Raw genomic sequence first — 16,957 nt, forward strand, 5'->3', positions numbered from 1 at the left:
TTTAATTAATTTAATAAAGTGACTTGAATTATAAAATATCTTATAAAGTTACTTAATAAATAAAATAAAATAATGTTCTAGAAGTTCTGGAGAAAGTGGAGAAAAAGAATAAATAGGCATCTTGGGCTTCATTCTCGGTAGACAGATTTGTTGTTGTTGATGTTGATGTTTGATGGTTGTGGAGCCTAGGGTTTCTGCAATTGTCTTTGGCCATTGAGAACGAAAACTCTCGATTGGTGAGCAATTTTGAGGGTGTGAAATATCACTTGAATTATTGCAAAATTGAAGAAGTCGCTTCAGACTTTCTACTTGTATTTCAAAGCAAAATTTTATGGTATCGATTTGAGGAAATCTATTGTAGATTTTGGAGGCATTTTGGAGCTTTGGAATTTCATCATTGGGTCGATTTCATTTATTGCACGTTGCTGTTATAGTTATCAGTCTTTTCAAATTTTAATGGAGGACAATTTTGCATATCATATTCAGATTTTTGCTTATATGGCCTCATTTGGGTATTGTTTCTTTGTGGGTATTTGAGCATTCATCTTGAGAGAACTTGGCAATTGTTTTGGCATATTTTGGTGTAGCTATCAAGTTGCTGGTAAATAATTTTAGTGGTCTGATATACTACAGAAAGGGCACCATTGGCAAGACATTTTGGTTCATAGCTCATCATTGAAGCATCCTATGGTTCTGGGTTTTGTTGCATTCAATTGCTATCGCCGAGACAATCATTTCAAGGTCAAATTCGACGAGCCTAGAGTCTGCCTTTATTTATCTAAAGTATTGCCAGGCAAGAATAGGGGCGACACTTCAAGGGAGTCAATTTCTTCATTTGGAGGGGTCTTCATCTTCAACAAGTGTTACAATCAAGTCTCCAACTCTTCTACAATTTGTGTACCAGGTTTCTCAAGTCAATTGTTGCATATATATTGCATTTTAGATTTCATACTAAGGCTGCATTTGTACTCAGAAGATTACATAGTTTGCATATGTTGTAATGCCAAGAGTCTTGGCCATTTCATACTAGCATTGTAGTTATATGTGCAATAAAGGAGACATAAGTTGTAATTGAATGTGTTTTTATCATTCATGATCAGCTTATTAGTTTGCATGCCAATTGTTTGACAAAATGTCAATTGGCTGTAGGTTCTCTTTTTCGCATAAATAATGTTATAATTTTGCATACCAAGTGTTTGTATTAATGCCAGTTGGCCGTAAGTGCATTAATGCCATCTTAGGTTGCATCCAAAGTGTTTGTCATAATTACTAGTTGCTGTAGCTACATATTGCAAGTAGTTTCAGTCACATTTATGCATTGAATATTGTCAAAATAAGTTGCACATTCATGTTACGTCATTGTTTAGTCAATTTTGAGTCTTCTTGCAAGCATTCTCATTGATGCTAATTGAAGAGAAGAGTCATCAAAGCAAATTGAAATTTTATATCAGTCATATGACCCTTGTATGTTGAAATAACCCTTGCTATAAAGGTCACTAAATCCCAATACGATACGGTGGCAATTTGCAAACAAGCTTTTAATTACGGAATTGTGACAACCCGTTAATACTCAGTATGCAACTGTTAACAAGTAAGGGTGTAATAACTCTCGAGAACTAATTGTTTAACATGATACAATAGACAATGATACCCTCAAGTTTTAAGAAAGGATCTAATTACAAGCAAATTCTTTATATATCCAACAATAGTCCAAACTGAATACAGAGCCTGTACTGGATATCTACAATAGCTAATAGTATCAAAAGAAAAACTTTAATTGGCCTTTACCTGTAGTCGTCATGGGCTGGTCACATTCACACTTTGGAAGGAATGCCGACGCCGCCAACTTATCACAATGGCTGTTTGGGGCCCACTGCCCAACCTGGCCCGAATACTTTGGAAAGATCTCCTTTGTCACTTGCAGAGAAGTTACCTGCCTCCACCACTAAATATGATCTTTTAGACGTTGCCCAACGAAATGGTTATTAAGACTGTGATTATTATCGCGACCCTTGTGACAGTACGCCCAGTCTGTATCACATGCCCTTCTTCAAACTTCTGCTGCGAGACGATGCCGGCACTGATCAGAGACTCGTCATCGATCCTGCGGATCAGACTATCATGATAATCTAGTTGTTAACAGCATCCCGTGCCCACCAAGACCGCACCTTCCTGAACCGTAATGAAGATCAATATATAATGCCGTCCTCCTGCTTTAATTTGGCAGTCCACGTTGAATGTGTATTCATTGGTTAATTCACCGCTTGTCAGGTCTGTGCGATCTGATATAAAACAACACCCATGAATTCATTATGGCCTTCAGCTTGCTCTTGAGAAATGCCTGTTACCCTCGATATGTGGTTGCTGAGTGCGGCTTCAATAATTATTGTAAATTGACCATTTTATATGTTTTGAGTGCGGCAGATTCTGGTATGCTGACTGAAGTTTGTCTACCAAATCCTTCAATGACAGGTCATCCTAGCCGGTCCTGAAAATCGCATGTCAAATAAATCGATGCCTATAATGTCCTCAGCTAGTGGCACTTTCTTGTCATGTTATTCTAGAACGGATCCTTGACCTGAGGTTAACTCCTTCCGAATTCTTTCCAACTCAGAGATAAATCATGAAACGATGTCAATCTCTCTCCTCGCTGATTCTTGAATAAATAATGATGCAAAACCATTAAGTTGGCCTTAAGCCGCAAGTAATAGCCCTGATGAAATGACTGAATGTCACCTCCAATCTGCAATGATTCGGATGATATTTCACACCCTCAAAATTGCGTACCAATTGAGAGTTATCGTTCTCAATGGCCAGTTGTGACAATTGTAGAAACCCTAGGTTCCACAATGCACCTGTGATTGAATCACAATCTGAAAATCAAAGAGAGATAATCAACTGCCTGATTCGAATGGAGCCCCGGGGTGCCTATTTATTCTTTTCCCTCCATCCTCTCCAGAGACTTCTAGAACATTTTTGATCTTATCCCTCAAGTGACTTTATTAAATATTTTCCAAGTCACTTTATTAAATATAAAGTTATCTTTTAATAACTATTTATTTAATTAAAATAATTAATTAGTCGTCCTTGGACAACCATTAATTAAATTAATTAAATCGAACTGTCACCAAAAAAAATGGGGACATGACATATGTGAAGTGTTTGACAAAATTTCCAAAGCCAAAAATCAAAAGTTTTAATCAGATTTGAGCAGGGTCATTACAGTGGTATCAGAGCGGTCTCCTGCCATCCTGTTGGATGAAGAACGAAGAAATTATGGCTATTCCTAGAATGCAGTTAAATGCCATGATGGGAGAATTGGAGAAGCTTATACAAAGTCAAAGAAAGATGGTCGAATTGCTCTCACTAGCAACCATAGACAAAATTGCAAGGTATATGACTTCCATTTCTAAAAGTCTTAAGGTGGAAGAACAAGAGGTCTCTACAAGTGAGGTATCTAGAAACCTCTACAAGGAGTTTGTAGCAGTTGGTGACCAACATATAGCCGAATCTAGGGAGGACAAAAATCAGGCCAGCTTGGAGGAAGATGTTGGGCACAGAATACTTCAGGAGGACTTCAAGGATGAAGAAGAGCAAGAGGTGTTTGAAGACCAATCAGTTTTATTAGAGCATCCACATGAAGATATGGTTTTTTGTGATGGTTCAATAGGTGAGTTTAACATTGCTTCTTCTTATCATGATAAAGAATCATATTGTAGTTCAATGAATGTTGATTCATATGGGAGTTTATTGGAGGCACAAGATATAAGGGAGGATATGGAATTTGATCCTCTACCTAGTGGAGCAGCCACTAGTGTTTTTTCTTCACATAATGAAGAAGGCATTCTACAATGGCATGATGTCATCACAGATTTGTTTGAGGACAGCAACATGGTGCATCATCATTCTCATGAAAAGGAAGCTTGTGATCATGAACAAGCTAAAGATATGATATCATTTCTTGATGGCAATACTACACCCATTGGAGGACATGAAGATATCAAGAGGACCGATTTTGTGTACTTTGGCATTGAAGAGATTAGAAGGTCCAAAATGATGAATGATGAGTGGACGAGGAAGGCCAAGGAGGCTAGGTTAGTGGCTGCCAAGGCACAACGCCTTCAAGATATGAAAGAAAAAGTCAATCTCTCCAACTTGGCAAGACAAAAAGGAGTAGATAACATTAGAAGACTCCTTACTCAAGGAAAGGATGCATTTTGTGATGAGGTTGATCATTCTTTGAGGAGGACGTTGATATTAGTGATTACTCTCTTAGTGGACCAGCCACCCAAGAGTTGTACTTGGAGGGTAATAAAGGCATGTACAATTCATCTTTGGATTGGTTACCTATTTCATACGATAGGGCAACTATCTACTTGTTGGTTGGTGACTTACTTCCGATCTCAGATAGTGATTCCAAGTTTGGCAGGTTTTCTACTTTGTTCTCTCATGATGATTATCATTTGATTCAAGACTTGGGGACTTGCTACATTATGGAGATGGGAGGTATCAGAGTGGCACAACGGGAAGCAATGGGAGGTGGCTTTCCAACAGTATGGGCGCATCAGATTTATCATCGCAGTTTTGGGGTTGAGTTGATTCAACAGGTTGTGCTTGTGCTACAAGAGTTGTTTGGTGATGATTGAGACATTACACAGGTCTTCACTTGGGATCTAGGTGGAGGAGAATGGTACTTGTTGCTGAGATTGCTTGGGGACAAGCAATTTCAGGAGGGGTGGATTGTAATGTCCCCGTTTTAGAGGTAATTTGATTTAATTAATTTAATTAATTAAATTGTTCAAAATAATGAATATTTTATGAGGATGACTAATTAATTATTTTAATTAAATAAATAAGTGGTATTAAGTTAATTATTTATAAAGTTATCAAATAAATAAATATAAAAAAAAGTAAGTTTTTATTTAACTAATTTAATAAAGTGACTTGAATTGTAAAATATCTTATAAAGTCACTTAATAAATAAAATAAAATAATGTTCTAGAAGTTTCTGGAGAAAGTGCAAAAAAAGAATAAATAGGCATCTTGGGCTTCATTCTCGGCAAACAGATTTGTTGTTGTTGATGTTGATGTTTGATGGTTGTGGAGCCTAGGGTTCTTGCAGTTGTCTTTGGCCATTGAGAACGCAAACTCTCGATTGGTGAGCAATTTTGAGGGTATGAAAATATCACTTAAATTATTGCAAAGTTGAGGAAGTTGCTTCAAACTTTCTACTTGTACTTCAAAGCAAAATTTTATGGCCCTTGGCCAAATTTTGGTGGTATCGATTTGAGGAAATCTATTGCAGATTTTGGAGGCATTTCGGAGCTTTGGAATTTCATCATTGGGTCGATTTCATTTATTGCACATTGCTATTATAGTTACCAGTCTTTTCAGATTTTAATGGAGGACAATTTTGCATATCATATTCAGATTTTGCTTGTATGGCCTCATTCGGGTATTGTTTCTTTGTGGGTATTTGAGCATTCATCTTGGGAGAGCTTGGCAATTGTTTTGGTGTATTTTGGAGTAGCTATCAGGTTGCTGGTAAATAATTTCAGCGGTCTGATATATTACATAAAGGGCACTGTTGGCAAGACATTTTTGTTCATAGCTCATCATTGAAGCATCCTATGGTTCTGGGTATTGTTGCATTCAATTGCTATCGCCGAGACAATCATTTCAAGGTCAAATTCGAGGAGCCTAGAGTCTGCCTTTATTTATCTAAAGTATTGCCAAGCAAGAATAGGGGCGACACTTCAAGGGAGTCAATTTCTTCATTTGGAGGGGTCTTCATCATCAACAAGTGTTACAATCAAGTCTCTGGTTCTTCTACAATTTGTGTACCAGGTTTCTCAAGTCAATTGTTGCATATATATTGCATTTTAGATTTCATACTAAGGCTGCATTTGTACTCAGAAGATTACATAGTTTGCATATGTTGTAATGCCAAGAGTCTTGGCCATTTCGAACTAGCATTGTAGTTGACATTATATGTGCAATAAAGGAGACATAAGTTGCGGCTCTGATATAGTTGTAATTGAATGTGTTTTTATCATTCATGATCAGCTTATTAGTTTGCATGCCAATTGTTTGACAAAATGTCAATTGGCTATAGGTTCTCTTTTTGGCATAAATAATGTTATAATTTTGCATATCAAGTGTTTGTATTAATGCCACTTGGCTGTAAGTGCATTAATGCCATCTTGGGTTGCATCCAAAGTGTTTGTCATAATTACTAGTTGCTGTAGCTGCATATTGCAAGTAGTTTCAATCCCATTTATGCATTGAATATTGTCAAAATAAGTTACACATTCATGTTAGGTCATTGTTTAGTCAATTTTGAGTCCTCTTGCAAGCATTCTCATTGATGCTAATTGAAGAAAAGAGTCATTAAAACAAACTGAAATGTTATATCAGTCATATGACCCTTGTATGTGAAGTGTTTGACAAAATTTCCAAGGCCAAAAATCAAAAGTTTTAATCAGGTTTGAGCAGGGTCATTACAAGAAACATGAACAATTTAAATGATCAATGCCGAATTTCAAATGGGCAATAGTGTCAATAGCATACGTTTTCACATACAATTTTGTGATATACAATATTTGGAAACAATTCAGTTATCACAATGCATCAAATTATTACACTTTTTTGTGTATTTAAACTAGCCTATAATATTTTAACCTATAAAAGGACGAAATAGGTACAAATATGAAAACAATTTTATTTTATTGTATTTGTATTGATCAAGTTCAAATAACAGTGAACAATTCGATTTGCTTATCGTGATAATGAATTATTTATAAGAAATAATATGATTCACAAAAGATGAACTATAATATTTAACTCAAATGTAAATGAAACTCTTAGTGATTTTACTGCAAGAAAGTCATGTTGAAGACATCCAGTATTTTGACACTCTATCCAACACAATTTCTCACAATAATTGAAATATACGTCTAGCGCCCTCAATATGTAGGGGTTTAGTTCGACTTCAATCTCTTTTAGAAGATGAATCTAATAACCTATGAGCTTCAGAATGTGCAAAACTTAAAAAAATATCTTGAATCGTATCTTGCTGAGTTTCACATCATATATTTATAGAGCCATAAGGGGTATCAGTTTGTTTTCCAAACTTTGCACCCTTTCATAGTAATACCTAACCAACGGTATAACTTTAATTTGATTTTAAATAAAATCAAATGCAATAGCTGATTCAATTATCCTTCCTTATATATCATCATCGGCTAACACCTGCATCCTTTGCATTCACCGATGCGTGTTTAGATTTCTTTGATGTTTGCGCATAACTGAACATCTCCTTAGCGCCACCTCCAACTGATCCTTCCGCTCGCACTTCTCCTGAAGACCATTCGCATTGAAGACAATCATCCATCCTCAAAGCCAGCATGATCATTGGGCTCTCTTCACGAGCATATATTTTGAACCTTGGTGCCTTCTTGTCGTGTTTGATTCGCCTTCCGACACATCCTGAACCTGCAAGCAAACACACAAATCGTGAGATATTAGCTACAAGAAATAAATCCTACTTCCTAATTGGTCTGGGCATAAAGAATCCGTTGAGCACTGGCATCTAATCATTCCATCATTTAAATTTAAATAGGCTCGATAAGAATACATCCTGTGCGCTTTTCAACCAAAATCCCCATTTCGCATGATTCATGAAATTCATCAGTATTTAAAGTATAAATCTTCAGAACGTTCAAACTCTTGCTTTTTTGTGTTGAGAAAACGGCCTCCACACCCCCTTGCTCTTCTCATTGCATGAAGATGACGAGATTCATATAGATATGGCTTTCTCGCTTTCAAAACTTTATTTTCTGACTTTGCCTTGGCACGTGATTGTTTGCGTCGTAGGATTCCATAATATTGTTTTGCATTGATATACATGGGCTCTTCTTTTGTTTCAGGTTGCAGGAGCATACGAGCCTGTTGTACTCCAAACATGTGAGGGGGGATCATTGTTGAAGCTCCATAGGTCAGAATACCTCCAATATAAGGATCTGCGTAAGGGTATGAAGCACGAGCAATTGAATGACCAAGCTCCAATTGATGATGTGAAAAAATGTATTATGATAGAATAGAAGAAACGACTTTTTCTGCCAAATGCTGATTTTGTGTGCCATCTCCATTAGTCTGAACGTAACTGATTTGTGCTACTTCTGATATTTTGAGAAGATTATTGTATCTATGCTGCTCATTACCATCTCTTCCTCTGCTGGTTTAATGGATGCTTTGAAACCATATTAATGATAGCCCACTTTGCTTATTAGTAGAATATTTGTAAAGAACCGAGCCATTGAATTAGGACGAATGATAAACATCCGGTGATAGTAATGAATATATTTGTCAAGCCACAGTACTTCATCAAGTCTCCAACCTCATATCTTGAATGGAGGCCAAATTATTATTATTATTATTTTTTATACCCAAAATAAGGCTCCATCACAGTATATATTACATCAAGTATGGTCTCTTCTTGATTCAATCTGTAAATGTTACATCATGCATGCTTATAGAGAAGACAATCTTTTAGTTGATTGTTTGGCTAATTTGGGTATTGACGGGGTTTATATTGACTCTTTACTTTCCCCACTTAACCTCCTTGATCTCCCCAACTTGGTTAATATTGTGACAAAAGAATATGTTTAGAATAAGGTTGAGTCCTCATATTTTTTTTGATAGTAAATCACATCTTCTTTACGATTTCGCATGTTTTTTTTTTTGTGAATCTCCCTTGTTCTTTTGAGATATTGTATGTAGGTCAGGATCTTGGATTGCACTTGCATTAGATGGCTTTCTAATATCATGGTTTCAATTGGAGTTTTGGATGTAGATCAGTGATGGTAATCTTTATGACAGTTTTTGGCTGGGTTCTTGGTTTTGTCTCTGGCACTAGATAGTGAATTGTATTCATATGAGTTTTGGGCTCTTTGTAATCACTATATTCTTGATTTGGGAATCTCTAGGACAAGATTCATTAGTGTTGATAGATACTCTCTCTTGATGCAGCATTTCTTCTTCTGCATCTTTTTTGTATCAGGCAATGACCGGAGTTTTTCTTTTCTGGTTCTTTTCTTTGGGAGCTATTTTGAACCAATTATTATTAATATAAATATAATGTTTCGCCAAAAAAAAAAATTAAATTGCCTCCTTTTAATTAATTTATATTATCATTTCATGAGTCAATTAATATTACATGAACATGTCCTTAATTTCCTAATGTTCTTTAATTTGTAAATTAGTTTTGAACTGTGAGAGCCAAATATCTACCAGCAATTTAAAACATTCTTAATCATCACATGGCAATGCTTGAGAACTGGTGTCCAAGCTGCATGTGGCTCTGGACTTTTCCTAATGGTTGGCTACTTTAATTCTGCTGTTCTCCCTCAATTTTCCTTTCTGGGAGTGCTTTCAACCTTAGTGTATTCTCTCATACAACTGTCTTATATCGTGGCATTTTGCTGTCAACAATCAGGGCAAGTGTAAGGTTTGGCTAGGATTTTAGTTTAGTAAATGAAAGCTGGGACTGCAGGAGTATAACATGTTGCAGTTGTCATTTCAGCTAGCTCCACAAGATGGATTAGAATGGATATAACTTTAATAGGAGTACAGTCTGTACTTGAAAACCAGGGGTGACTGGGAAGCTACTGGTGACTGATATGCTATTGTCTCACTGAGAGGTATCTGATTAAAGACATCTTAAGCATCACTAAACTGGCAATCGCATGTTTTTAAACACATCTACTCTCATGAGTGCAAAAGGCCAATGACCATAAAGATTGTGATCCCAGATGTTTCAGATAGTAATATGGAGACAGAACTCAAGGGTTGCTGAAAATTGCAAGAATATTGCTATGAAATATATTTTACAGGTGGGAAAAAGAATACACTTCTACCTTTAAGAGTTCTATTGCCATAAGCTGTCATTGACCCTGACAGCTGCACTGGCACTGATGCATTGTGAATAGCAGCCAAGATTGCTGCTTTTCTACCACTTGCAAAATTATAATTTTTTTTCTAAATCCACTGAGCAGAAATTGTTGAAAGGCCAGTTCAGACTTATGCAGTTATTAACAAGAGTTAATATAGCAGCAGATATAATAAAGATACCTAATGAAGGAATCTGAACATAAATTTTTTAAATAGCACAAGATTCAGATAGCTGCTGAGAACTTGTTATCAACTAATTTTTTGAATACCATTTGGGTGTGCTCAATAATATTGTCACGTTTACAAGGAGAGAGCCAAGGAAAAAGTTGATTCATGCATACAGGCAACTTATTCAGGAAGAAAAAGAATTTCATTAAATCAACTTTCTGGTCACACAAATATTTAGAAATCACTGCTTGCAGTGACTTTAAAGTTTCAAACCATCTAAGTTTCCATTGATATACTAAATGCAACATATATCCAGCATTCAAGAAGAGATGCAAGGAAAAGGTTTATTCTCACATAAAGATAGCTGACTAGGGAAGAAAAATTATGGAGTCAAATGAAAATTAAATTTCTGGCCAACAAAAACTTAGAAATTACTACTTGCAGGGACTTCAGACCATCTAAGGGTTACATCAATATACTCAACTAACATTCCTTAATAAAGATTGTGAAGTGCTACTATAACTATTAAAATAATATCTCCTCAAAGGAGTGAAGCTTTGATCAAGAAAATCTAACAATTACCTACCATGAAATGATAGGTCATGGATTAGTTTATCCTCACAGAATAGGAACCAAATGCAATGAAAATTTGATGTTTTTGACAGCCAAAGCAAAACACATTTTAACTTCCTAAATACTAAGCAAATTATCTTACTGAGAGGAGCACAAGGGAACAATAAACACATCATTATAAATAGGGTTTTCCTATCAGAAAGAATAATTTTGGGAAAATTTAAATTGTAGTAACAGAAGTTAGTAACATAAGGTATTATTATTATCAAAGAACAACAGAGATAGGAAAGGCAAAACACTCCCAATTAACTGAAAGAGAGCTGAAGGAAAGATATAATCTCCATGACAGCTGTGTAGTGATCGAGCATAAACATCTGCATCTCAGAATAATAATCTCTTAAAGAAAGAAGGTAAACTGCTTGAGTCACTATACAGGCAGTGGTATCTTCACTGGACTTCATTGTATTTAGAATATCCCTCATGCACATCACCATAGCACTCCCAATCTTGTTTATTCAGTTCTGCCATTGAGTCCATTTTTTCATCTGCATATTTAACTTCTCTATCTGGTTCACATGGCTCTTTTAAATATGGGCTTTTAGCCTCTTGGAGAAAAGTTGTAGATTTTGCCCATTTTAGCTTACATTTGGGTTGGGTTAGGCTTTTAGTCTCTTGAGAAAAGTTTCAGATTTTGCCCATTTCAGCTTACATTTGATTTGGGTTTCCACGTAACTCTGCTGATACATGCATTGATACATGCATGCATATATTCATATTTTCATTCATACATACATAAACGATTTGGGTTTCCATGTAACTCTGCTATTACCCACAAACACATACATAGGTACATGCATATGTACATTAATACTTACACACGTACACACACACATATTTACATACATACATACATATCTAACTACCTATATACATGCATATACATACATGCATAAACATATATGTATGCAATAGTTTTTGGTGTAATGCATGATGTATTTCTTTAAAAAGAAAAGAGGTCATAGTTGTTGCAAGAAAAGAGATGAACTGCTTGAGTTCCTACACGAGCAGTGCTATCTTTCATGGATTTTGTGGTATTTAGAAGATTCCTTGTGCTCATTCATATCATTCCTAATCATGTTTACTCACATTTTTCATCTGTAGATTTTAACATAATTGCTTACATATATCTTTTGATCACTAGACTTGCATTCTCTTGGGCAAAACTTTCAGATTCTGTCCATTTTAGCTTACATTAGATATGGGTTTCCATCTTGCTCTGCTGATTAGTAAATGTAACTCATTCTTTTTGGTGTAATTCACTCTCTTTTCATATAGAGGAAGCTGCAAGCAATTGCAGATAAAGTAAAACTTGAAAAAACTCTGTTCAAACATTTAGCATCTATGTTTATTTTTGTTTTTATTGAGTGTAGCTGATAAACACATAAATTATGATTGTGCAGGTTCACATCAATAGAGCAACTGATGAGATTGTCAATGTCACATTTATTAGAGCCCCTTCAGATGCTATGCTCAAGGTTGACATACCTCTTCTGTATAGAGGAGAGGATGCGTGCACAGGAATTAGAAAAGGTAAGAACATAATTCTTGATGTTGTCAAATAGTGCATTCCTTGATAATGTCATTTAGTTTTTGTTATGATCTCTAAAGCTTCATGCAGGGATAATCAACTTGTGTAGCATGCTGGATATAAAAGCAATATGAACAGTAAATCTCAAGACAAGAAACAAAGAAAATAAGCAGTGCTTTTACTTCAAAGTTCAAATTGTGTAATATCCCCACTAGCTAGGACAAGAATACCTACAAAACCAATGTTGGAATTTATACAATAATAAATTATATTTCACTATTCCACCCTCTATCCTAACCCAACCTTAAAGATGTCTCCACATTGGGATCAATAATCCTCTTGAGGATCCTTAGATCCCTGGTTACTTCTCCGTCGTCTATTAAGTGCTCCCTTTAAGGTCCTTCATAGAAGAGACATTCTCTATCCAGGGCCCTTGACACATATGCATATACATCTACGGAATATTCTGGTCTTATAACTATATTAAGATCACTCTCTTCCCAAAGGAACTCTCTTGATCTTAAGTTATTAGCCATATTAAGATCACTCTCTTCCCAAAGGGATTCTCTTGATCTTAGGCTACTAACCATATTTAGATCACTCTCTTCCCTAAAAAGGGATTCTCTTGATCAAAAACCTTTAACCATTAAGTCATGTGTGTTATCCATTTCTAATTTTATCTTTACATATACATATGTATATGCATAAATTATCCACTGTAATGTCCCTAATTTAGCAGGTCTCCGGAGAGTGGGTTTGTCAGCTCATTATCACGACCCTCTAAGCTGATGTCTAGTTTTGGGGGTCTTTGTCATGAGATTGCTAATTTTGGACTTACTATTTTTAGTAAGTCACTATTGGTCAGTTGCTAATTTTGGAGTGCGCAGTTCAGGCAGGATGATTCTTTGATTCTAGTTATTTGATCTCTTGGGATTCTTTATTAAAGCCTTTTATCTGCAAGCTTGTTGATTTAATTTGCATTTAATAAGCATAGTATTTTATATTATAAAGTGTTATAACTTTATATTATAAAGTTGCTTTTTAAGCAGAAGGTGTGAATGTGAAGCTGGATGGCTCAATTTGATTATAAATACAACTTTTTGTTGAGGAGAGATCATCTTGAATATTATAACTTTCATAAAAATTATCTGGTTGAGGGTTTCTGAAGATTTTTGAGATTTTTGAAGTTTGGTGATTGCAAATTATGCTGAGGTATATAATTTGCTTTTCTTTTTTACTGCAATATTTGTGACTGTGAAGTGTTGCATTCTAGAGTTGGAATTTTAAATCTTGAAGGAAAATCGATTAGCAATTTCCATCCAAAAGTTAGTAGTCTCTTGAAATTGCGATTCACATAATTGGAAAATCTTTGTGATTATGCATGAATCCGAGTGGAGTTAAGGGACTGTGAAATTTTGTGAGAAGTCTAAATAACATTCATCTTATACTGGCAGCTTGCTGATTCCATATCATTTGCATTCAGAGGTCTGCGATTTCATTACTCTCTCCAACGTTAATGCCCATTGGCCGTAGCTGACTTATAGTCTGCGATTTATAATTGTGGCCGATTGTATTGTGGATCGATTTGCATCCAGAGAGGGACTGGAGATAATTATTGAGGGCTACGATTTGGAATTTGGTATCAATCCTGACTGCAGAGTGTAGGCGTGTTGATTAAAGCAGCGTCTAACTCAAGGGAGAAGGAATTGCATGGACGGCTTGCAGGGAAAAAGCCAAAATTAGGTGCCAATACTATAAATTGTAATTCCGAACTCTATTTGTCATATTGAGATTGCAAAGTGGATTTTCAATTTCATAGTTTTATTTTATATTTTCATTTCAATATTTCTTGAAGTCAATATATATCTATGCCAAGGAGAAAATTTAAAAAAATAAAAATATATAATTCCAAAAATTCAAAAAAAGTCTGGAAACTACAAAATTGCAAAAAGAGCTTTACTTCCATCAGTTATTTTCGGTTAGAGACATGCCAAGTTGTTTACATCCACAAATATGATTCATTAATATAAATAAATTTATAAACATAATTAAGCAAATACAATCCATAAACATACCTTTGTTAGCTTCCTCTTTGCTTGGTCTATGTGGCTCTATCCTTAGTTGGCCCTTCAATGAATTATTCCTTCTAGATTATCTCGATTCTATATTTACTTTCTAAATATTTTCCTTTTCTAATTATAAGGAAAGGATAAAATATACTTATTTGTTTCTTCTTTTCCAAGAGTCACAACCTTTCATGAAAAATCACAACACTTCATAATTATAATCCTTTCTCAAAGTCACAACACTTTGTAACTAAAATCCTTTGGAAAAGTCCCAATAATTTATAACTACAACATTTTTGAAGAGTCACAACTATTCATAATTATGACTCTTTCGACGGTTCACATCGTTTTAATATCGTTGATACCTTTGTAGAAAGTCACTTTCTTATTTTCTTCATATTACTTTCCTCTTCCATTTTTCATTTTTTAATTCCTATCTTCTCCTCTTCTTTTTCCCCCTCTCTAAAATAAACTCTCCTCCCTTTATATCTTAATTTTAAGGAGTCATGTCTATTTATTAAATATCTCTTGACTTTTCATTAGATTTAGTTAATTTATATTATTCTATGTTATATTATTTGTTTACTTACTTATTTGTGTTTATTAATATTTATTATTAAATTCTGTTTAGAAAGTTAACATACTTTTTATAATATTGTCTCTTGTATTTAATTTTATTTGTTTATTTATTCATCGTAATTTTATTAGTTTCTAATTATTTAAAATATCATATTAAATATTATTTCATTAATAATATCGAATAATTAATAATTATTTCCTATTTTTATATTTTAGTATTAGTTTTTATATAACTTTATTACCATTATTTATTTAATAACATTGTATTTTCTAATTATTATTAAAATTCTATCTTAAAACTGAGATATGACAAACTGCCACTTGGTCACAAGTAGCAAAGAAAACACAATAAGACTTCCAGTTGAAATAGACTAATTTAGGCATGGAGTAGAAATTGTGTTTCTTGTTTAATATAGTCAGAGGTGGTCCTAAGAGACATTTCAGTTGTAGGTAGCTGTTTATCATAATCGTTATTATCTTTCCATCTGTATTTTAAGGGGCAACCTTTGCAACCTAACAATAAGATTACAATTTGAAATATGATGATTTGGGAGAGCCTTTATGTTACATCCCTATTTTGCTTAAAAATAAAATGCTTTTTATAGCCATTGAGAACTTCATGTGAAGCGAGTTGATTTGGTTAAGTTAGTTAATCGTTATGGTTCATGTGAAATGGAAGTGTTGGTTATTCGTTATAAATTCATGAGATTTGGAATAATGGTTAATCATTATGATGTTATATGAATTGGAAATGGATAGCTAATATGAATTCTTCTTAAAGTAATTTTGATTTGATTAAGTGATGAGAAATATGTTATTACCATGGTAAAGTTTCTTTTTGTAGGAACACAACGAAGGGGGGGGGGGGGGGAACATTGCCAAAAAAGAAAATGGCATGAGGGCACCACCTAGCATTGAGCAAATAACAACTATGGGTCCTAAACCACCTTGGACAAGGGAAAAACCAGACTACGCAATAAGGATACCAAGTGATCACCATGAGTTAAATTGGTTTGTGTATTTAATAAGATGACAAAATAATTTAATGCAACAAAATTGTTACCTTTATATATGAATATGAACTTCAAAGCTTCCTATGATAATTGACATGTCTTAATATAACGACACCATGGTACCCATCTATACTGGTACATGTATGTATATATAAATGTATGTATGTATGTATGTATGTATGTATGCGTAATTCAAATGAGACATACATGAGCGTATATGCCCACTTGAAATAAGACGTATGCCCAAGATATATATGTTTAGAATATCATGTATATGTATACCTGTGTACATGCATATACGAGTATAGGTAGATATAGGATGGTATCTTTATATTAACATTTTGAGAGTGGAATTATTACTCCCAACCTTTGGCTACGTGTTAATAATATTTCATGTCATTGGCCCTCTTTATTTTTGTTTTCCAATGACCTATTTAATATTTTCTTTCTTTTTGAAAATAGCCACATGTGCTATCAACCTTTTTAGAGGCTCTTAAATGTAACTCTTAACATTGCTACCTTTCTTTCTTGCTCGAACTAAGCATGCTCGCGAGAGCATGAAGACAATCTCTCTCTTTTTTTGCAATTCATATATATCAGTGGGGCATCTCATACGCTAGTTTTTTGTAATGTCCCCTTGTCTGGATCTGGATTGGAAGTAGGAATTTGCATCAAATCGTTAGTATAATGGAAACAAATTTATATGAAAATTATATTAGAAACATGAAACTAATAATATAAAGACTACCCCGTCTAGCCCTTCCTAATCCTTCGGAAGGAACTCCTTTCAAATCACTTAACCCTCTAGTGAGAATTGCTTCCCGATTAAGTAATTGTCATAAAAGAGTATCTTCTTAAGGCCTCTTTTGGGATCTCTGATTATTCACTTGGTAAAGATCTCACCTCTATGAAGGTTCTCATCTTTGACATATGCATATGTTTGACCACTACAATATATATATATAGCCTTGAAGGGATTCTCTATAAATCCCTTCTCTAGGATTCCTATTTGGAATCCG

The 16,957-nt window shown here is 34.6% G+C and overlaps 1 protein-coding gene across 2 annotated transcripts in view; it reads left to right on the forward strand.

Annotated features, from left to right (window-relative positions):
• Positions 1–16,957, forward strand: part of LOC149578363 (uncharacterized) — a 169,087-nt gene that overhangs the window by 46,833 nt on the left and 105,297 nt on the right. For both annotated transcript variants that reach the window (XM_089828507.1, XM_089828517.1), the window contains exon 2: positions 12,153–12,282. In XM_089828507.1, coding sequence (XP_089684633.1) covers positions 12,153–12,282 — 130 coding nt within the window. The remainder of the gene's footprint in view (positions 1–12,152; positions 12,283–16,957) is intronic.

The sequence above is a fragment of the Cupressus sempervirens genome, chromosome 1, assembly GCF_028749045.1.
Source record: "Cupressus sempervirens isolate cs-2001-9-10 chromosome 1, ASM2874904v1, whole genome shotgun sequence".
Lineage (NCBI taxonomy): Eukaryota > Viridiplantae > Streptophyta > Pinopsida > Cupressales > Cupressaceae > Cupressus > Cupressus sempervirens.